This window comes from Heptranchias perlo, chromosome 10 (genome assembly GCF_035084215.1).
Source record: "Heptranchias perlo isolate sHepPer1 chromosome 10, sHepPer1.hap1, whole genome shotgun sequence".
NCBI lineage: Eukaryota > Metazoa > Chordata > Chondrichthyes > Hexanchiformes > Hexanchidae > Heptranchias > Heptranchias perlo.
This window is the reverse complement of record NC_090334.1, coordinates 26,205,904-26,229,063: the sequence shown is the minus strand read 5'-3', so window position 1 is coordinate 26,229,063 and position 23,160 is coordinate 26,205,904. Positions and strand designations below refer to the sequence as shown.

Genomic DNA, 23,160 nt, shown 5'->3' with positions numbered 1-23,160 from the left:
GATATATATTAATGACCTGGACTTGGGTATTGAGGGTATAATTTCAAAGTTTGCAAATGACACAAAACTCGGAAATGTAGTAAACAGTGAAGAGGATAGCAACAGATTTCAGGAGGACATAGACTGGTGAAATGGGCAGACACATGGCAGATGACATTTAACGCAGAGAAGTGTGAAGTGATTCATTTTGGTAGGAAAAATGAAGAGAGGCAATATAAACTAAATGGTACAATTTTAAAAGGGGGTGCAGGAACAGAGAGACCTGGGGGTGTATGTTCAGAAATCTTTGACGGTGGCAGGACAAGTTGAGAAGGCTGCTTAAAAAGGCATATGGGATCCTTGACTTTGTAAATAGAGGCAGAGAGTACAAAAGCAAGTAGTTATGCTAACCCCTTATAAAACATGGTTATACGCCAGCTGGAGTATTGTGGCCAATTCTGGGCACTACACTATAGAAAGGATGTCAAGGCCTTGGAGAAAGTGCAGAGGAGAATTACTAGAATGGTGGCAGGGATGAGGGGCTTCAGTTATGTGGAGAGACTAGAAAAGCTGGAATTGTCGGTGAGCGGCGGGAAAGAGCGAGACCACAGCGGGGATATAAACAGCGCGGAGAGAGCGGGAGTTCAGTCGGTGAGCAGCGGGAAAGAGCGAGACCAGAGCGGGGATATAAACAGCGCGGAGAGAGCGGGAGTTCAGTCGGTGAGGGGGGGGGGTCGGTGAAGTGGGGGTCGGGGTGAGTTCAGTCGGTGAGTGGGGGTCGGGGAGGGGGGGTCGGGGTGAGTTCAGTCGGTGGGGGGGGTCGGTGAAGTGGGGGTCGGGGTGAGTTCAGTCGGTGGGGGGGGGTCGGTGAAGTGGGGGTCGGGGGTCGGGGTGAGTTCAGTCGGTGGGGGGGGGTCGGTGAAGCGGGGGTCGGGGTGAGTTCAGTCGGTGGGGAGGGGTCGGTGAAGTGGGGGTCGGGGTGAGTTCAGTCGGTGGGGGGGGGTCGGTGAAGTGGGGGTCGGGGTGAGTTCAGTCGGTGGGGGGGGGTCGGTGAAGTGGGGGTCGGGGAGAGTTCAGTCGGTGGGGGGGGTCGGTGAAGTGGGGGTCGGGGTGAGTTCAGTCGGTGGGGGGGGGTCGGTGAAGTGGGGGTCGGGGGTCGGGGTGAGTTCAGTCGGTGGGGGGGGGTCGGTGAAGTGGGGGTCGGGGGTCGGGGTGAGTTCAGTCGGTGGGGGGGGGGTCGGTGAAGTGGGGGTCGGGGGTCGGGGTGAGTTCAGTCGGTGGGGGGGGGTCGGTGAAGTGGGGGTCGGGGTGAGTTCAGTCGGTGGGGGGGGGTCGGGGGTCGGGGTGAGTTCAGTCGGTGGGGGGGGGTCGGGGTGAGTTCAGTCGGTGGGGGGGGGGGTCGGTGAAGTGGGGGTCGGGGGTCGGGGTGAGTTCAGTCGGTGGGGGGGGGGTCGGTGAAGTGGGGGTCGGGGGTCGGGATGAGTTCAGTCGGTGGGGGGGGGGTCGGTGAAGTGGGGGTCGGGGGTCGGGGTGAGTTCAGTCGGTGAGGGGGGGGTCGGTGAAGTGGGGGTCGGGGTGAGTTCAGTCGGTGGGGGGGGGTCGGTGAAGTGGGGGTCGGGGGTCGGGGTGAGTTCAGTCGGTGGGGGGGGGTCGGTGAAGTGGGGGTCGGGGTGAGTTCAGTCGGTGGGGGGGGGGGTCGGTGAAGTGGGGGTCGGGGGTCGGGGTGAGTTCAGTCGGTGGGGGGGGTCGGTGAAGTGGGGGTCGGGGGTCGGGGTGAGTTCAGTCGGTGGGGGGGGGGTCGGTGAAGTGGGGGTCGGGGGTCGGGGTGAGTTCAGTCGGTGGGGGGGGGTCGGGGGTCGGGGTGAGTTCAGTCGGCGGGGGGGGTCGGGGGTCGGGGTGAGTTCAGTCGGTGGGGGGCGGGTCGGGGGTCGGGGTGAGTTCAGTCGGTGGGGGGGGTCGGGGTGAGTTCAGTAGGTGGGGGGGGTCGGGGGTCGGGGTGAGTTCAGTCGGTGGGGGGGGGTCGGGGGTCGGGGTGAGTTCAGTCGGTGGGGGGGGTCGGGGTGAGTTCAGTCGGTGGGGGGGGTCGGGGGTCGGGGTGAGTTCAGTCGGTGGGGGGGGGTCGGTGAAGTGGGGGTCGGGGGTCGGGGTGAGTTCAGTCGGCGGGGGGGGGGTCGGGGGTCGGGGTGAGTTCAGTCGGCGGGGGGGGGGTCGGGGGTCGGGGTGAGTTCAGTCGGCGGGGGGGGGGTCGGGGGTCGGGGTGAGTTCAGTCGGTGGGGGGCGGGTCGGGGGTCGGGGTGAGTTCAGTCGGTGGGGGGGGTCGGGGGTCGGGGTGAGTTCAGTCGGTGGGGGGGGGTCGGGGGTCGGGGTGAGTTCAGTCGGTGGGGGGGGTCGGGGGTCGGGGTGAGTTCAGTCGGTGGGGGGGGGTCGGGGGTCGGGGTGAGTTCAGTCGGTGGGGGGGGTCGGGGGTCGGGGTGAGTTCAGTCGGTGGGGGGGGGTCGGGGGTCGGGGTGAGTTCAGTCGGTGGGGGGGGGGTCGGTGAAGTGGGGGTCGGGGGTCGGGGTGAGTTCAGTCGGTGGGGGGGGGGTCGGTGAAGTGGGGGTCGGGGTGAGTTCAGTCGGTGGGGGGGGGTCGGTGAAGTGGGGGTCGGGGGTCGGGGTGAGTTCAGTCGGTGGGGGGGGGGTCGGTGAAGTGGGGGTCGGGGTGAGTTCAGTCGGTGGGGGGGGGTCGGTGAAGTGGGGGTCGGGGGTCGGGGTGAGTTCAGTCGGTGGGGGGGGTCGGTGAAGTGGGGGTCGGGGTGAGTTCAGTCGGTGGGGGGGGGTCGGTGAAGTGGGGGTCGGGGTGAGTTCAGTCGGTGGGGGGGGGGGTCGGGGGTCGGGGTGAGTTCAGTCGGTGGGGGGGGGTCGGGGGTCGGGGTGAGTTCAGTCGGTGGGGGGGTCGGGGGTCGGGGTGAGTTCAGTCGGCGGGGGGGGTCGGGGGTCGGGGTGAGTTCAGTCGGTGGGGGGGGGTCGGGGTGAGTTCAGTCGGTGGGGGGGGTCGGGGGTCGGGGTGAGTTCAGTCGGTGGGGGGGGTCGGGGGTCGGGGTGAGTTCAGTCGGTGGGGGGGGTCGGGGGTCGGGGTGAGTTCAGTCGGTGGGGGGGGGTCGGGGTGAGTTCAGTCGGTGGGGGGGGTCGGGGGTCGGGGTGAGTTCAGTCGGTGGGGGGGGTCGGGGGTCGGGGTGAGTTCAGTCGGTGGAGGGGGGTCGGGGGTCGGGGTGAGTTCAGTCGGTGGTGGGGGGTCGGGGGTCGGGGTGAGTTCAGTCGGTGGTGGGGGGTCGGGGGTCGGGGTGAGTTCAGTCGGTGGGGGGGGGGTCGGGGGTCGGGGTGAGTTCAGTCGGTGGGGGGGGGTCGGGGGTCGGGGTGAGTTCAGTCGGTGGGGGGGTCGGGGTGAGTTCAGTCGGTGGGGGGGGTCGGGGGTCGGGGTGAGTTCAGTCGGTGGGGGGGGTCGGGGGTCGGGGTGAGTTCAGTCGGTGGTGGGGGGTCGGGGGTCGGGGGTCGGGGTGAGTTCAGTCGGTGGGGGGGGTCGGGGGTCGGGGTGAGTTCAGTCGGTGGTGGGGGTCGGGGGTCGGGGTGAGTTCAGTCGGTGGTGGGGGGTCGGGGGTCGGGGGTCGGGGTGAGTTCAGTTTCTGCCACCCACCACATTCTGAGAAAAATCCAAGTGTGACATCACAGGGAAACAAGTAAGTGATTGGTTGGTGAATATTTGACTCGTTTAACTTTCAAAATTAATGTAACTTAGTAATTGTAAGGTTTGAGTAGTAGTCGAAGGTTTACTAGCAGTTGTAAAGCTTATTGGGAGTAGTAGGGCTTATAAATTATAAATTTAATTAAGAAAAATAATAAGTCATTGTAGTTGTTGTTAAGCTAACTTAAGGGTTAAGTCATGGCAGGAGATCCCAGACCCGTGTCATGTTCCTCTTGTGGGATGTGGGAATTCAGTGATCCTTCCTGTATCCCTGATTCCTTCACCTGCGGGAAGTGTGTCCAGCTGCAGCTACTGTTTGACCGCTTGACGGCTCTGGAGCTGCGGATGGACTCACTTTGGAGCATCCGCGATGCTGAGAAAGTCGTGGATAGCACGTTCAGTGAGTTGGTTACACCACAGATAAAAATTACTGAGGGAGATAGTGAATGGGTGACCAACAGACAGAGGAAGAGTAAGAAGGCAGTGCAAGGGTCCCCTGCGGTCATCTCCCTCCAAAACAGGTATACCGTTTTGGATACTGTTGGGGGAGATGGCTCACCAGGGGAAGGTGACAGCGGCCAGGTTCATGGCACCGTGGCTGGCTCTGCTGCACAGGAGGGCAGGAAAAAGAGTGGCAGAGCTATAGTGATAGGGGACTCGATTGTAAGGGGAATAGACAGGCGTTTCTGCAGACGCAACCGAGACTCCAGGATGGTATGTTGCCTCCCTGGTGCAAGGGTCAGGGATGTCTCGGAGCGGCTGCAGAACATTCTGGGGGGGAGGGTGAACAGCCAGTTGTCGTGGTGCATATAGGTACCAACGATATAGGTAAAAAACAGGATGAGGTCCTACAAGCTGAATTTAGGGAGTTAGGAGTTAAACTAAAAAGTAGGACCTCAAAGGTAGTAATCTCAGGATTGCTACCAGTGCCACGGGCTAGTCAGAGTAGGAATGACAGGATAGCTAGGATGAATACGTGGCTTAAGAGATGGTGCAAGAGGGAGGGATTCAAATTCCTGGGCCATTGGAACCGGTTCTGGGGGAGGTGGGACAAGTACAAATTGGACGGTCTGCATCTGGGCAGGACTGGAACCAATGTCCTAGGGGGAGTGTTTGCTAGTGCTGTTGGGGAGGGTTTAAACTAATGTGGCAGGGGGATGGGAACCGATGCAGGAAGTCAGTGGGAAGTAAAGTGGTGACAGAAACAAAAGGCAGTAAGGGAGAGTGTACTAAACATGACCGGACAGATGGTCTGAGAAAGCAGGGCAAAGACCACGGGAAGTCTAGATTAAACTGCATTTATTTCAATGCAAGAAGTCTGATGGGCAAGGCAGATGAACTCAGGGCATGGATGGGTACATGGGACTGGGATGTTTTGGCTATTACTGAAACATGGCTAAGGGAGGGGCAGGACTGGCAGCTCAATGTTCCAGGGTACAGATGCTATAGGAAAGATAGAGCAGGAGGTAAGAGAGGAGGGGGAGTTGCGTTCTTGATTAGGGAGAACATCACGGCAGTAGTGAGAGGGGATATATCCGAGGGTTCGCCCACTGAGTCCATATGGGTGGAACTGAAAAATAAGAAGGGAGAGATCACTTTGATAGGATTGTACTACAGACCCCCAAATAGTCAATGGGAAATTGAGGAGCAAATATGTAAGGAGATTACAGACAGCTGCAAGAAAAATAGGGTGGTAATAGTAGGGGACTTTAACTTTCCCAACATTGACTGGGACAGCCATAGCATTAGGGGCTTGGATGGAGAGAAATTTGTTGAGTGTATTCAGGAGGAATTTCTCATTCAGTATGTGGATGGCCCGACTAGAGAGGGGGCAAAACTTGACCTCCTCTTGGGAAATAAGGAAGGGCAGGTGACAGAAGTGTTAGTGAGGGATCACTTTGGGACCAGTGATCATAATTCCATTAGTTTTAAGATAGCTATGGAGAATGATAGGTCTGGCCCAAAAGTTAAAATTCTAAATTGGGGAAAGGCCAATTTTGATGGTATTAGACAGGAACTTTCAGAAGTTGATTGGGAGAGTCTGTTGGCAGGCAAAGGGACGTCTGGTAAGTGGGAGGCTTTCAAAAGTGTGTTAACCAGGGTTCAGGGTAAGCACATTCCTTATAAAGTGAAGGGCAAGGCTGGTAGAAGTAGGGAACCTTGGATGACTCGGGAGATTGAGGCCCGAGTCAAAAAGAAGAAGGAGGCATATGACATGCATAGGCAGCTGGGATCAAGTGGATCCCTTGAAGAGTATAGAGATTGCCGGAGTAGAGTTAAGAGAGAAATCAGGAGGGCAAAAAGGGGACATGAGATTGCTTTGGCAGATAAGGCAAAGGAGAATCCAAAGAGCTTCTACAAATACATAAAGGGCAAAAGAGTAACTAGGGAGAGAGTAGGGCCTCTTAAGGATCAACAAGGTCATCTATGTGCGGAACCACAAGAGATAGGTGAGATCCTGAATGAATATTTCGCATCGGTATTTACGGTTGAGAAAGGCATGGATGTTAGGGAACTTGGGGAAATAAATAGTGATGTCTTGAGGAGTGTACATATTACAGAGAGGGAGGTGCTGGAAGTCTTAACACGCATCAAGGTAGATAAATCTCCGGGACCTGATGAAATGTATCCCAGGACGTTATGGGAGGTAGGGGAGGAAATTGCGGGTCCCCTAGCAGAGATATTTGAATCATCGACAGCTACAGGTGAGGTGCCTGAAGATTGGAGGGTAGCAAATGTTGTGCCTTTGTTTAAGAAGGGCGGCAGGGAAAAGCCTGGGAACTACAGACCGGTGAGCCTGACATCTGTAGTGGGTAAGTTGTTAGAGGGTATTCTGAGAGACAGGATCTACAGGCATTTGGAGAGGCAGGGACTGATTAGGAACAGTCAGCATGGTTTTGTGAGGGGAAAATCATGTCTCACGAATTTGATTGAGTTTTTTTGAAGGGGTAACCAAGAAGATAGATGAGGGCTGTGCAGCAGACGTGGTCTACATGGACTTTAGCAAAGCCTTTGACAAGGTACCGCATGGTCGGTTGTTACATAAGGTTAAATCTCACGGGATCCAAGGTGAGGTAGCCAATTGGATACAAAATTGGATTGACGACAGAAGACAGAGGGTGGTTGCAGAGGGTTGTTTTTCAAACTGGAGGCCTGTGACCAGCGGTGTGCCTCAGGGATCGGTGCTGGGTCCGCTGTTATTTGTTATTTATATTCATGATTTGGATGAGAATTTAGGAGGCATGGTTAGTAAGTTTGCAGATGACACCAAGATTGGTGGCATTGTGGACAGTGAAGAAGGTTATCTAGGATTGCAACGGGATCTTGATAAATTGGGCCAGTGGGCCGATGAATGGCAGATGGAGTTTAATTTAGATAAATGTGAGGTGATGCATTTTGGTAGATCGAATCGGGCCAGGACCTACTCCGTTAATGGTAGGGCGTTGGGGAGAGTTATAGAACAAAGAGATCTAGGAGTACAGGTTCATAGCTCCTTGAAAGTGGAGTCACAGGTGGATAGGGTGGTGAAGAAGGCATTCAGCATGCTTGGTTTCATTATCAGAACATTGAATACAGGAGTTGGGATGTCTTGTTGAAGTTGTACAAGACATTAGTGAGGCCACACTTGGAATACTGTGTACAGTTCTGGTCACCCTATTATAGAAAGGATATTATTAAACTGGAAAGAGTGCAGAAGAGATTTACTAGGATGCTCCCGGGACTTGATCGTTTGGCTTATAGGGAGAGGTTGGATAGACTGAGACTTTTTTCCCTGGAGAGTAGGAGGTTAAGGGGTGATCTTATCGAAGTCTATGAAATAATGAGGGGCATAGATAAGGTAGATAGTCAAAATCTTTTCCCAAAGGTGGGGGAGTCTATCACGAGGGGACATAGATTTAAGGTGAGAGGGGAGAGATACAAAAGGGTCCAGAGGGACAATTTTTTCACTCAAAGGGTGGTGAGTGTCTGGAACGAGCTGCCAGAGGCAGTAGTAGAGGCGGGTACAATTTTGTCTTTTAAAAATGGGTAAGATGGGTATAGAGGGATATGGGCCAAGTGCAGGCAATTGGGACTAGCTTAGTGGTATAAACTGGGCGACATGGACATGTTGGGCCGAAGGGCCTGTTTCCATGTTGTAAACTTCTACGATTCTATGTTCTCCTTAGAACAGAGAAAGTTAAAGGGAGATTTGGTAGAGGTGTTCAAAATCATGAAGAGCTTTGATAGAGTAAATAAGGAGAAACCGTTTCCATTGGCAGAAGGGTCTGTAACCAGAGGACACAGATTTAAGGTAATTGGCAAAAGAACCAGAGGCAACATGAGGATAAAAAAATTTACGCAGCGAGTTATGATCTGGAATGCACTGCCTGAAAGGATGGTTGAAGCAGATTCAATAGTAACTTTCAAAAGGGAATTGGATAAATACTTGCAGGGCTATGGGGAAAAAGCAAGGGAGTGGGACTAATCTGTAGCTCTTTCAAAGAGCTGGCACAGGCATGATGGGCCAAATGGCTTCCTTTTGTGCTGTATCATTTTATAATTCTCCTTCAATCATCTAATTACAGGTAATTTCTTCTCCAACCACAAAATCAGACATACAACTAAACATAAACTGAAAGCTACATACTATTCAGCTTCATACCACCTGATACACAAAACCCACCAACTGAGGTAATGATTTTCCTAAGCCATTTGGGTTTGCACAATAACAATCCATTTCAGCATCATTTTTCAAAGCTCCATATAACAACTAAATACAAAATCCTACTCCTGTACCATTTGAACACATAGCCCCACAGAGCAGTGGAATGTAAGTTCAATCTCTCACATGGCTGAGTTGCTGATCTCAGCTTCATTGCTTGTGGGAGGGAATGGCTAGGAGGTAGTCTGATCACTGCTTCCAAGCATTTCCTAGCAACTGGCTTAAATGTGGCACTGGCAAAGAGCTAAAAGTAGGTAGTATAACTGCCCACTCTGCTTCAGGAGGCACATGCTCTAGAAAGGAGAGAAAAATAGGCACTGTGGAGGGAATTACAGCATAATGTACTCTCAAAAATAAAGTAAAAGTATAGGTACAAACAATGCAGTTCTTTATTTTCAATAAATACACCCACCAGGTCAGTCTGAAAAATAAACTAATGGTAGAAATGCTTGAAATCTGCTTACAAGCAAAATGCTCAATAAACCTTTCTGTGTTATGGATAGGTTTAATAAAGGAATCCTACCTGTACCAATTCAGCTTCCACATTCAGCCTAAGGTAGAGGGGGAGTTCCTGAAGGGACTGAGCCAGCGACTGACAGTCTACAAACAGAGGTGATATCTGAAATGTACAACAGCATATTGGTGCATAATTAACCAAGCAGGGAATAAATATGCATTACAATATTTCCAAAGCATTACTTGAATAGAAATTCAATTCTATGAAAGCAGTGCAATATTGTTTTCCAGTTGAGAACATTTAACTCTCAAGTATCCCTTAATTTTGAACATACTAAGACATAATTGAAATACCATGAAAAATTACTCAAAAACAAGCAAGATAGGATGACATTAAATACCAGAATTTAAAATATTACTATGCCCCCCCCTAATGAACGCTGCGGGTAAATGCATTGTGTGGTGCAAGAATATAAGAAATAGGAGCAGGAGTAGGCCATACAGCCCCTTGAGCCTGCTCCTCCATTCAATAAGATCATGGCCGATCTTCGACCTCAACTCCACTTTCCCGCCCTATCCCTATATCCCTTAGTGTCCAAATATCCATCGATCTCAGTCATGAATATACTCAACTACTGAGTATCCACAGCCCTCTGAGGTAGAGAATTCCAAAGATTCACAACCTTTTGAGTGAAGACATTTTTCCTCATCTCAGTCCCAAATGGTTGACCCCTTTTCTTGAGATTACGAACTCTATAGTTCTAGACTCTTCAGCCAGGGGAAATAGCCTCTCAGCATCTACCCTGTCAAGGCCTCCAAGAATTTTATATGTTTCAATGAAATCACCTCTCATTCTTCTAAACGCCAGACAATATAGGCCCTTTCTACTCAATCTCTCCTCTTAGGATAACCCTCTCATCCCAGGAATCAATCTAGTGAACCTTTGTTGCACCTCCTCTAAGGCAAGTATATCCTTCCTTAGGTAAGGAGACCAAAACTGTACACAGTACTCCAGGTGTGGTCTCACTAGAGCTCTATATAATTGCTCTTATACTCCAATCCTCTTGCAATAAAGGTCTACATACCATTTGCCTTCCTAATTGCTTGCTGTACCTGCATGTTAACTTTCTGTGCTTCATGTACAAGGACACCCAAATCCCTCTGACTACCAACATTTCTTAGACTCTCAGCTTTTAAAAAATATTCTGCTTTTTCTATTCTTCCCACCAAAGTGAATAACCTCACATTTTCCCACATTATACTCCATCTGCCAATTTCTCGCCCACTCACTTATGAAGGGATTGGCAAAATTTCACATGTTCCCCCCCCACCCCCGAAGATTTATTGGAGTTATTAAAGAAACCCTGGTGTGACTGTGTTTTAAAAAATCCAGGGTCTTTCAAAATGGCTGCAGTCAGACACATGGCCGAAAAGCCTGCAGCATTCTCTAACAGCTTGGCAGGCTTCGTGTTTCAGACAGGTTTCTTTGAACAATGCAGTTGCATTCAAGCCCTGAGGCAAGCCATCAACATTGCCGACCTACACATCAAAATTCGAGCAGGAGAAATCCCAGGACAAAAGGTGAACCATCAAGGAACATTCGGAACAATGGAAAACAGTTATGGAACAGATCAGTACAGGAACCGGCCATTTATGTAAATGGGCCAGAGATCGGGACCCCTTTTGTCTTACGTTTTCAGCCCAAATCGGACAATGGAGCAAACTGATGAGGCGCGAAAATAACCTGTTACCGGGAGGGTATAACTGGGGCTTCCCAGTATCTCTCTCTCTCTTCTCTTCGCCTCTTGGCCCGGTGTCCTGTCTGCTAGCAACTAAGAAGGAAGGCCATCCAGTAAACCTCGCAACCACTTGTCGACGGCAGCAGCAGGGCACAGGGGCCAGGCCTTTTCATCTGTTTCACCGGTGAGCATTAATTTTCTGGCCGCCACAAGACAACCTAGCTAGGTGTAAGGGTGGGGGTTAAAGGGGTATTGCTATAATTGTGATTTTAGAATTTTCCCTCGATGTGTCCGTTTCTTCCACCCCATTAAGTGTAAGACTGTATTGCATCCATAGCGATTTCTTTTATCTTCAGTATAATACTGTTTACCTTGTAGTTTTAGTTTTCTTAATAAACATTGGTTTTCCTTGTACCAATCCACTGGTCTGTTCGTCTGTTCTTGTTACCGCCCGATAAGTCCTCAGCTCAGAATCAGGAAGGGGAAAGCGATTCGCAACCGCACAGCGGGCAAGGCAGCTCAGGAAAAACATAATTGGCTGACCTATAATAAGCCCGAGAAACAGTAAAAACCCCTTACACTTAACCTGTCTATATCCCTTTGCAGCCTCTTTCCATCCTCCTCACAGCTTACTTTCCCACCTAGCTTTGTATCGTCAGCAAACTTAGATATATTACACTCAGTCCCCTCATCTAAGTCATTGATATAGATTGTAAACAGCTGAGGCCCAAGCACTGATTCTTGCGGCACCCCACTAGTTACAACCTGCCAACCTGAAAATGACCCGTTTATTCCTACTCTGTTTTCTATCTGTTAACCAATATTCAATCCACTCAATCCCATGAACCCTAATCTTGTGTAACGACCTCTTATGTGGCACCTCATCGAATACCTTTTGAAAATCCAAGTATACTACATCCACTAGTTCCTCCTTATCTACCCTGCTAGTTACACCCTCAAAAAACTCTTATAGATTTATCAAACACGATTTCCCTTTCATAGAACCGTGTTGACTTTGCCTAATCATATTATGATTTTCTAAGTGCCCTGTTACTAAGTCGTTAATAATAGACTCTAGCATTTCCCTACTAGTGATGTCGGGCTAACTGGTCTATACTTCCCTGTTTTCTTTCTCCCTCCTTTCTTGAATAGCGGGGTTACATAGCACTGAGTTCTTAGTAGCTTTCAGCCAGGGTAGCAATCAAAGTCTTCAACTGATCCCACTGTTTGTCAGTATGCGAGCAGAAAATCCATACAGGATGCCCTACAGGAAAGTCCACATGTGGATGTCAACTGAAGACAGTCAGCCTTGAACCCACCATTGTCTGGCTCGGCACATGGCCTAGGTACAAAAGCTATTGCTGTCCGAGGAACCATACCCCAGCATGGGTCATTAACCTTCATGTAAAGCAGAAAATAAATTGGGCTTGGTGGGAGGGGGAGGGTGGAGGAAGGGAGGAATCAGTCTATTATAGAATTTGATTCTCTAATGCCTTCCTTGACTTACACTTATCTTAATGTTTGTCAGTTCGAGTGTAAATTCTGGTATTTTCTGAATTTCAGTTACTATAAATGTTTCTATTTTTCAGTTGTAACTGCCTACTGATTGCTGTAAGCCATCATGTGATATGAAGTGAAAATATAAAACTTTAAGGCCACATATTCCAAAACACTTCATTATATACTCACCCAAAGCATTTACAAAAAATTAGACTGCATTCAGAAAACAGCAATATCTGCATTCCTTAATAATTACCCCAGCTCACACACACATTGGAGCATGAGCCTGCAGCATGCTGCGGTACAACATTACCGTAGTCTCTCCCTATGTGCACGTTTGCCAAATTACTTCTTTAAATCCCTGGATAAAGTCTATCAAGTCACAAACAACTATATCTTGTCCATCGTCAAAATGAGAAATTGAACTGCAATGCTGTAATTTTCCTGAATCGCTGTCAATCTTAAAAGAATGTGGTTATTTGCCCAGTGATTAACTTTTAATTAAAGAATGCATTTGCTGTATATTGTTTTAGAATAAACAGTATCATTTTTATTTAATTGTTTTTATAGTTTTTTTGTTGGTAATGGGAGCAGATTGTATCTCTAATTGCATGTCATCAAAGTTTGACAGGAAATTGTCTTTCTTAATTCGTTATCCTCCAAACCCAAATACCAAGAAGTCAAGCAATCAAACAAGAACATCAGAAGTGACTCCTAGGCCTAGAATTGGATCGCGCCCGAATCACGGGCATGATCCCGGTGCAGCACACACTGCATGCACCTAATGAGGCTGGCAGCAGGACCACGCCAATTTGGTCGCCAGCCTCATTAGGATAGTATAGGTGAATTGCAGGCACCATTCGCAGCCCCAGAGGCTGCTCACCGGTCACAGGGGGTGGCAGCAAGATTGGCCAGCTGAGATATCGGCTGAGGGTCTCAGAAAAGTGTGGGTGGGGGCAATCGGGACAGAGGAGCGGTGGCCAGCAGCGGCTCCCAGCTTTAATGTGGAGCTCCACAATAAGATCAGTAAAAAACGTTAAACTTACTTTTGGGTGTCAGCCTCCAGTGGTCCCTCTAATGACCGTTGGTTTGGCTGCCGAGTTCCTGAACAAACTGACCACAGCATGCGCGATATATGCTGCGGTCATTCGCAAACCAATTTCTCAAAGTGGCCTGAAACGGGCGGTAGACTTCTGATTTGCATACTTCCACCTGGCATATCCTATATCAATACCCCTCTATCATTGGAGCACGGGGAAATGACATAACTGGGAACACAAATATTGTACTCATGTGTTCTTCAATAGCTCCGTGTGTTTAGCTCAGGCACACAAACCAAAAAGGTCCCGGGTTCAACCTTGCTGGTCTCCCTTAACTGATATCTGTCAGGGCGGCAGTAAGGGCATTATAGTTGGTTTCAGCATCGCTGCATTAGGGATTGAAAACAAATCAGCCAGGTTCTTGCTTCTGATCATCATCCAGCGATCCCTGCTGAAAGTGTGCTTTTGCAGAAATAAAGTGAAGACAGTATTTAGCTCGGCTGTGATGCCTTTCATAGTTGAACAGGCTGATGACATTCTCAAGTGCATAACAGCCACATGAGCACAGTACTGGAATGAACCATTGCCCATGAAGCCAGCAGACGCTCACAGCCTTCAGAGGGGAGGAGGTGGACAAAATGGCAAGAAGTCAAACAACAAATGTTGTACTTTATCAAATTACAGAAACTGCAGCACACAGTCCCACATTCACACTTGATGCAAGAATTTAGTTCTATTTAGTTGTCAGCCTTGGCAAAGAGTTAGCACTCTCGCCTCTGTGTCAGCTACCAAGATAGCACTAGATATCTCTGATCCAATTCATCATTTGATGAATTTATTGCCTATATTATTAAAGTAGTATATCTTCAGTTCTCCTCTGGATCAGGGAAGGGAAAAATAAAAGGCCAGGAATAATATGATTAAAATTCTAGATAATATTCCAATACTACGTGCTGGTGTTGTCTTCCAGGGACAAGTCTGTCAGAGTTACCTTTCTTCATCGTTATTTGAAATCGACAGAAAGTTAGATGTCAACATTTAATGTACTCCTCTGGATAACTACTTGATAGCCGGTTGAGTTTATTATTAAGTAGATGTTGCTTACCTACATTTAAAAAAGTCAAGCTATTAACCGGTCATAAAGACATTCATATAGTAAATCAGTACCACAATGAAAATTTCCAAACTACAATATGGACAGATCAAACAGGTTTTGTTTTGTGCCACTTGCTGTCACCAAGTCCAGATTTCCAGAAATTAGTTATGAACTAAATTGGGGGAAAACAAAAGATAACAATTTTGCTTTGCTTATCTTCTTGCTTGGTATACGACCCAACAGATTTATAGTTTTCCCCAGATTTAATATTTTGTCAACTGATTTTGCCAAAATTTGAGAGTCTGGTAAATGGCACAGCAAAGCCTAAATGCAACTTGAGTGTTATTTAGGACAAACACAAGATTAAAATGGTGTTTCTTGTCAAGTAAGTAGGATCACAATTTGGATGCAGTTTAGTATTTAATAACATTAGGTCTTTTTTATACAAGATACAGGGGCATTAAAGGGAAATGGGATTAGAGTAGATATCTCTAACATGGCATCACACAGGCACAATGTGCCAAATGGCCTCCTTCTATGCTGAAATTTCTATGATCCTGCAATTTCTAGTAGACTAAAAATCCAAAGCATATTAATAGTACTGGACAAATTTAGAAAAATTACCTGTTTACTAGAAGTATTAACTTCTACTTCCCATTCCTTTTCCTCAGCAAAGCGGAACTGTGCAAATGAATCACCTGGTAAGAAACAGAGAATTTTTTTAAATTTGCAGTGAAGGCTGACAAATGGCTAGTCACCTTTCTATTCATAAAAATATTATTATGCCAATGGTACATGCCAATCAGAAGTCATATTCCCCACTATTCTTACTATCCCATCTAAAAGAGCAACATAATTACTGATCTTACATAACACTATAGAATTAGGATAGTGCTTTCAAAACTACAAAAGGTAAACAAAAGATAATTATACATAAATGATATTATTCTACAATGTTAAGTTCATACCTTTAACACAATTTCCCAAAGGCTCTTATTGAAAGATTATAAACTGTTTTATATTTGGCCCAAAACAAAAGTCAATACACTCTGAAAAAGAGTTCAATAATAGTATATATAGAAAGAAAAAGAACTTGCGTTTCGTATAGCATCTTTCACAACCTCAAGATATCTTAAAGTGCTTCACAGTCAATCAAGTACTTTTAAAGTTTAATCACTGTTGTAATGTAGGGACCTTGCTGTGCAGCCAATTTGTGCACACCAATTTCCCAAAAACAACAATGAGATAAACGACCAGATATTCTATTTTAGTGGTGTTGATTGAGAGATGAATGTTGGCTAGGATATTGGGAAAACTCCCCTGCTCTTCTTTGAATACTGCCACGGGATCTTTTATATCCACCTGAGAGTGCAGACAGGACTTCAGTTTAACATCTCAACCAAAAGACATCATCCCTGACAGTGCAGCACTCCCTCAGCACTGTACTGAAATATCAGCCTAGATTATATGCTCAAGTCTCTGGTGTTGGGCTTGAACCCATGACCTGATTCAGCAGCGAGAGTGCTACCACGGAGTTAGTATATATGTGAACTATATATTATTCCTTTGCTTAAAAAATTTAAACAGACCAGATTGATTGTTCATTTAATTTGTCTTCTTGTTCTTTTGAAATAGGAATAGCATCATTAATGAAATTATTCATCATGAAGATTGAACATTTTTTCAAATTTAGGTACAGTAGTTAAGCTTCAAAGGTTCAGAAAAGTCATTAATTAAATGGCAAGAGTCTCAGTTTTAATCTGTGTTTGCCGTGGGAGTTCATTACAATTTAAAATGCAATGTTTCAATTGTGTCACATATTCTTTTGATATCTAGTTGTCTCATGGACTGCAGCTCAGCTGGTAAGTTTTAAGAATTACATTAAATTTAAGTTAAGTCATAAACAATGCAAGTGGGACCAGCACTAGGTTATAAAACAGTGAAAGCATGAAAAGCACATAAGAGCATTCAAAGCAGCCATAACTTTCACAGAAAGTACATCGGGGAAGAAAGTCAATGCACCATGTATACTTTTTAAATGAATGTATATTTGAAAATGATGAACAACTGTCATTTTTTCCCCCACTGCAACTTTTTTTTGGGGGGGGGGAGGGGGTGGAAAAAGAGAAGATGGGTAAACAGTGAGTACTAATACAAAAAATACCCACTAATACCCGAGAGCCATTCCAATGATTTCTGTTGTCCAATTCCTGGTGTCCTGAGTACTGAAGTTTGCAACACTATAACTTGCAAAGTCCCACAAACAGCAATGAGATAAATGACCAGATATTCTGTTTTAGCAGTGTTGATTGAGAGATGAATGTTGGCCAGGATACTGGGAAAACTCCCCTGCTCCTCTTTAAATAGTGCCACGGGATCTTTTATCCACGAGAGAGCAGACAGGACCTTAGTTTAACATCCCATCCAAAAGACATCATCCCTGACAGTGCAGCACTCCCTCAGCACTGTACTGAAATATCAGCCTAGATTATATGCTCAAGTCTCTGGTGTTGGGCCTGAACCCATGACCTGATTCACCAACGAGAGTGCTACCACGGAGTTAGTACTGAATTATATATAGTTCCTTTGCTTAAAAAATTTAAACAGACCAGATTGATTGTTCATTTAATTTGCCAGCTTGTTCTTTTGAAATATGAATAGCATCATTAATTCTAAATCATCATGAAGATTGAACATTTTTTCAAATTTAGGTACAAAGTTAAGCTTCAAAGGTTCAGAAAAGTCATTAATTAAATGGCAAGAGTCTCAGTTTTAATCTGTGTTTGCCGTGGGAGTTCATTACAATTTAAAATGCAATGTTTCAATTGTGTCACATATTCTTTTGATATCTAGTTGTCTCATGGACTGCAGCTCAGCTGGTAAGTTTTAAGAATTATATTAAATTTAAGTTAAGACATAAACAATGCAAGTGGGACCAGCACAAGGTTATAAAACAGCGAAAGCATGAAAAGCACATAAGAGCATTCAAAGCAGCAATAACTTTCACAGAAAGTACATCGGGGAAGAAAGTCAATGCACCATGTATACTTTTTAAATTAATGTATATTTGAAAATGATGAACAACTGTCATTTTTCTCTCCCACTGCAACATTTTTGGGGAGGATGAGGGATGAGAAGATGGGTAAACAGTGAGTAATCTTACAAAAAATACTCACTAATACCCCTGAGAGCCATTCCAATGATTTCTGTTGCCCAAGTTCCTGCTAGCCTGAGTACCAAAGTTTGCAACACTATAATTTAGTAGCAGTATGTTCAACTACATAGCCCATTTTCACTTAAGACAGCTTGATATCGGCGCTGTTTTAATCAGATTTTCAGGGACAGGTGTCCATGCATCAGCTTTTGGCATTTACACTGCTAAATCCAGCTCCCTTCTCTTGCCAGCAGCTTCGCAGACCCACGATAAGCTGGTTCTACCATTATGCTGCCAGGGAAGGGAGCCAGATTTAGCTGTTTAAATGCCAGAAGCTGGCTCACAGATACTAGTAACCACGGATCTGAATGACAACAGCAGCAAACCTGGTGAAGTTACAACACAGGACTACATGCATGCTAAACAGCGGAAGCAACATGCTATAGACAGAGCTAAGTGATTCCACAACCAACGGATCAGATCAAAGCTCTGCAGTCCTGCCACAACCAGTCGTGAATGGTGGTGGACAATTAAACAACTAACGGGAGGAGGAGGCTCTGTAAACATCCTCAATGATGGCAGAGTCCAGCACGTGAGTGCAAAAGACAAGGCTGAAGCGTTTGCAACCTTCTTCAGCCAGAAGTGCCGAGTGGATGATCCATCTCAGCCTCCTCCCGATATCCCCACCATCACAGAAGCCAGTCTTCAGCCAATTCGATTCACTCCACGTGATACCAAGAAATGGCTGAGTGCAGTGGATACAACAAAGGTTATGGGACCCAACAACATCCCGGCTGTAGTGCTGAAGACTTGTGCTCCAGAACTAGCCGCGCCTCCATCCAAACTGTTCCAGCACAGCTACAACACTGGCATCTACCAACAATTGGGAAAATTGCCCAGGTATGTCCTTCAAAAAGCAGAACAAATCCAATCCGGTCAATTACCGCCCCATCAGTCTATTCTCAATCATCAGCAAAGTGATGGACGGTGTCGTCGACAGTGCTATCAAGCGGCACTTACTCACCAATAACCTGCTCACCGATGCTCAGTTTGGGTTCCACCAGGACCATTCCACTCCAGACCTCATTACAGTCTTGGTCCAAACATAAACAAAACAGCTGAATTTCATAGGTGAGGTGAGAGTAACTGCACTTAACATCAAGGCAGCATTTGACCAAGTGTGGCCCCAAGGAGCCCTAGTAAAACTGAAGTCAATGGGAGTCAGGGGGAAAATTCTCCAGTGGCTGGAGTCATACCATGCACAAAGGAAGATGGTAGTGGTTGTTGGAGGCCAATCATCTCAGCCCCAGGACATTGCTGCAGGAGTTCCTCAAGGCAGTGTCCAAGGCCCAATCATCTTCAGTTGCTTCATCAATGACCTTCCCTCCATCATAAGGTCAGAAATGGGGATGTTAGCTGATGATTGCACAGTGTTCAGTTCCATTCGCAACCCCTCAGATAATGAAGCAGTCCGTGCCCACAGGCAGCAAGACCTGGACAACATCCAGGCTTGGGCTGATAAGTGGCAAGTAACATTCGCGCCAGACAACTGCCAGGCAATGACCATCTCCAACAAGAGAGAGTCTAACCACCTCCCACTGACATTCAACGGCATTACCATCACCGAATCCCCCACCATCAACATCCTGGGGGTCACCATTGACCAGAAACTTAACTGAACCAGCCATATAAATAATGTGGCTACAAGAGCAGGTCAGGGGCTGGGTAGTGACTCACCACCTGACTCCTCAAAGCCTTTCCACCATCCACAAGGCACAAGTCAGGAGTGTGATGGAATACTCTCCACTTGCCTGGATGCGTGCAGCTCCAACAACACTCAAGAAGCTCGACACCATCCAGGACAAAGCAGCCCGCTTGATTGGCACCCCATCCACCACCCTAAACATTCACTCCCTTCACCACCAGCGCACTGTGGCTGCAGTGTGTATCATCCACAGGATGCAATGCAGCAACTCGCCAAGGCCTCATCAACAGCACCTCCCCAACCCGCGACCTCTACCACCTAGAAGGACAAGGGCAGCAGGCACATGGGAACAACATCACCTGCACGTTCCCCTCCAAGTCACACACCATCCCGACTTGGAAATATATCGCCGTTCCTTCATCGTCGCTGGGTCAAAATCTTGGAACTCCCTTCCTAACAGCACTGTGGGAACACCTTCACCACACGGACTGCAGCGGTTCAAGAAGGCGGCTCACCACCACCTTCTCAAGGGCAATTAGGGATGGGCAATAAATGCTTGTCTTGCCAGCGTGCCCACATCCCATGAAAAATTATAAACTGCTTTTAACAGCACGTGATGTACAAGTTCAAAAGCCAGTATTTCACATATATACTGTTTCTCAAAGGTGAAATTGCTTTATTATACCACTAGCTCAGGGCATAAATGCACCAAATGATGTGGCACTTAAATATCTAAACCAGGGAGGTATCAAATTTCATCTCCCATCAATGCTCAGTTCACCCATCTCATACAGGTAAGTACGGGTATACACTCTGGACTGTGATGCCTGCTGAGTCAAGGCAGCATTGGGCTTGGCCATGATAGCCTGCACAGTAAATAGCCCTGTAATACTCATTGTCGAGGCTCACATATGAAAATCTGCCATTTCTGTGTGCCACCAATGTTAACAAAATCACAAGTCAGCACAACTAATTGTAAACAAGCCTCTAGCAAAATGGGAATCACAACAGAATACGGTTCAGTATAAATAAGCAATTTAACTTAGAGTGTGATTGCACTGGAGGACGAGTACAAATTAGCAAGCCTCAAGTGAGACCAAACAGTAGTGGCTATTGGGAACAGACTTTGAACAAATAGCAGTTAATGTTGCACCAATTACCTCCTTTAAAGAATGAAAGAAAAAATATAAAGAATAGGAAGTTCAGAATTAAAAAAAACAAGCAATAAGGAGCTTCTGGGAATTTATATTGAAGAGTTTTTTTTTAAAAGTCATGCTTGGAATCACTACATTTAACAAAAACAATTGGTGGGCATTCTAAAATATGCAATATGGGCATGGAAAAAAGTACTTTTATATCACAAAATTGATATAGTTGTGGGCAACCATCTTATCCATCCAAAATGAACATTTACATACACACATCATCTAACTGTCTCTTGAATGGTTTTTGCTTCCACTACCTTATCCAGAAGGCCATTCCATGTGGATCACTGTGTGTGAAGTTTTTCCTGACATGCTCTGAACTTTCCTTTCTCAGTTTTAACCTATGTTCCCTTGTTCTAATATCTGGGCACAACTTGAAGCAGTGTTCTGGAATAACCTTATCTTGCTACTTTCAATATTTTGCAAAGTTTCTTCCCAGTCACCTCCTTTTAAGGCTAAAGAGTCCCAGTTTCTCAGTCTTTCCTCATCTCAATCCTTTGATCCTAGGGATCAGCCTCTGGGTACTTTGTACTGCCTCCAAAGCTTGCATGTTTCCCTTATGTCTTGCTGACCAAAACTGAGAAAGTACTTGAGACTGCATTGTATCTAGTTTCAGCATAAATCTTCCAACTTACACTCAATTGGCCTAACAATATGATTAATCACTCCATTCACTTTGATTATCACTACCCCAGTGATTTAACGTGTTAAGTGTCAAATGCATTACTGTGTCCCTTTCTGTTTCACATTTACCTATTTCTGTTGTATTTTGCAATTATCTGTGTTACATTTTATCTGCCACTGATTTGTCCAATTGTTAAAAGTCTTTTTGTAGGTCCCTGGGAAATTCGTCCATTTGACAGTCTGTTTCTCCCATTTCCAGTATCAGCTGCAAAGTTGGTAGTTTGCTCTGGGTTTCTGTACCCAAGTCATTAATGTAGATTAGGAATAGTAGGGGCCGCAGCTCCCAACCCTGGGACATTGCACTCCGCCCTTCACAGCCCTAACATCATTCCCTTAACCAGTACCTGCTGCTTTCTTCCCTTCAGCCAATTCTTTATCCTCACCCACATCTTTGAATTCTTACTCCAGTTTCAGATGTAGTTTTTCAGGAAGAATATTATCAAGGCTTCTGGAAATCCACATCATATAGTTTTCCATGGTCCAGTTAGGATGGCCCTTCCTTAAAAAGTCAAGCAGGATCTTCCCTGTTAAAGCTATTACATAAAACATAAGAAATGAGAGCAAGAGTAGGCCATAAGGCCCCTCGAGCCTGCTCCGCCATTCAATAAGATCATGGCTGGTCTTCGACCAAAACTCCACTTTCCCGCCCGATCCCCATATCCCTTGATTCCCTCAGTGTCCAAAAATCTTTCGATCTCAGTCTTGAATATACTCAACAACTGAGCATCCACAGCCCTCTGGGGTAGAGAATGCCAAAGATTTACAACCCTCTGAGTGAAGAAAGTTTTCCTCATCTCAGCCTAAATGGCCGACCTCTTGAGACTATGCCCCCTAGTTCTGGACTCTCCAGCCCAGGGAAACAGCCTCTTAGTATCTACCCTGTCAAGCCCTCTAGGAATTTTATACGTTTCACTGAGATCACCTCTCATTATTCTAATCTCCAGAGAATATAGGCCCATTTTACTCAATCTCTCCTCACAGGACAACCCTCTCATCCCAGGAATTAATCTAGTGAACCTTTGTTGCACTCCCTCTAAGGCAAGTATATCCTTCCTTAGGCAAGGAGACCAAAACTGTACAGAGTACTCCAGGTGTGGTCTCACCAGAGTCCTATATAATTGCAGCAAGACCTTCTTACTCTCACAATCCAACCCCCTTGGAATAAAGGCTAACATACCATTTGCCTTCCTAATTGCTTGCTGTACCCTGCTGTTAACTTTCGGTGATTCGCGTTCAAAGACACCCAAATCCCACTGACTACCAACATTTCTCACCTTTGAAAAAATATTCTGCTTTTCTATTCTTCCTACCAAAGTGGATAATTTCACATTTCCCCATATTATATTCCATCTGCCAACTTCTCACCCACTCGCTTCACCTGTCCTTTGCAGCCTCTTTGCGTTCTCCTCACAGCTTACTTTCCCACCTAGCTTTGTATCGTCAGCAAACTTGGATACATTACACTCAGTCCCTTCATCCAAATCATTGATATAGATTGTAAATAGCTGAGGCCCAAGCGCTGATCCTTGCGGCACCCCACTAGTTATAACCTGCCAACCCGAAAATGACCCATTTATTCCTATTCTCTGTTTTCTCTCCGTTAACCCATCTTCAATCCATGCTAATATATTATGCCCAATCTCATGAGCCCTAATCTTGTGTAACAACCTCTTATGTGGCACTTTATCGAATGCCTTTTGAAAATTGAAATTTACTACATCCACTGGTTCCCCCTTATCTTCACTGCTAGTTACACCCTCAAAAATCTCTGTTAGATTTGTCAAACACGATTTCCCTTTCATAAAACCGTGTTGACTCTGCCTAATCATATTATGGTTTTCTAAGTGCCCTGTTGCTATGTCTTTAATAACAAATTCTAGCATTTTTCCTACTACTGATGTCAGGCTAACTGGCCAATAGCTCCCTGTTCTCTCTCTCCCTCCTTTCTTGAATAGCGGAGTTACATTTGCTACCTTCTAATCCACGGAGACCATTCTTGAAACTAGTGAATTCTGGATGATCAAAACCAATGCCTCCATTATCTCTGCAGCCACCTCTTTTAAAACCCTAGGATGTAGGCCATCAGGTCCAGGGGATTTGTCGGCTTTTAGTCTCATTAATTTCGCCAGTACTTTTTCTTTACTAATCTTAATTACTTTAAATTCCTCACTCTGATTGGA

General features: G+C 46.4%; 1 protein-coding gene across 1 annotated transcript in view; it reads right to left on the bottom strand.

Moving 5' to 3' along the window:
- The window catches only part of aven (apoptosis, caspase activation inhibitor), a 101,998-nt gene that overhangs the window by 3,625 nt on the left and 75,213 nt on the right, over positions 1–23,160 (bottom strand). Inside the window, exons 3-4 of the mRNA XM_067991362.1 lie at positions 14,857–14,930; positions 8,925–9,020 (exon numbers count right to left, since the gene is read on the bottom strand). Coding sequence (XP_067847463.1) covers positions 8,925–9,020; positions 14,857–14,930 — 170 coding nt within the window. The remainder of the gene's footprint in view (positions 1–8,924; positions 9,021–14,856; positions 14,931–23,160) is intronic.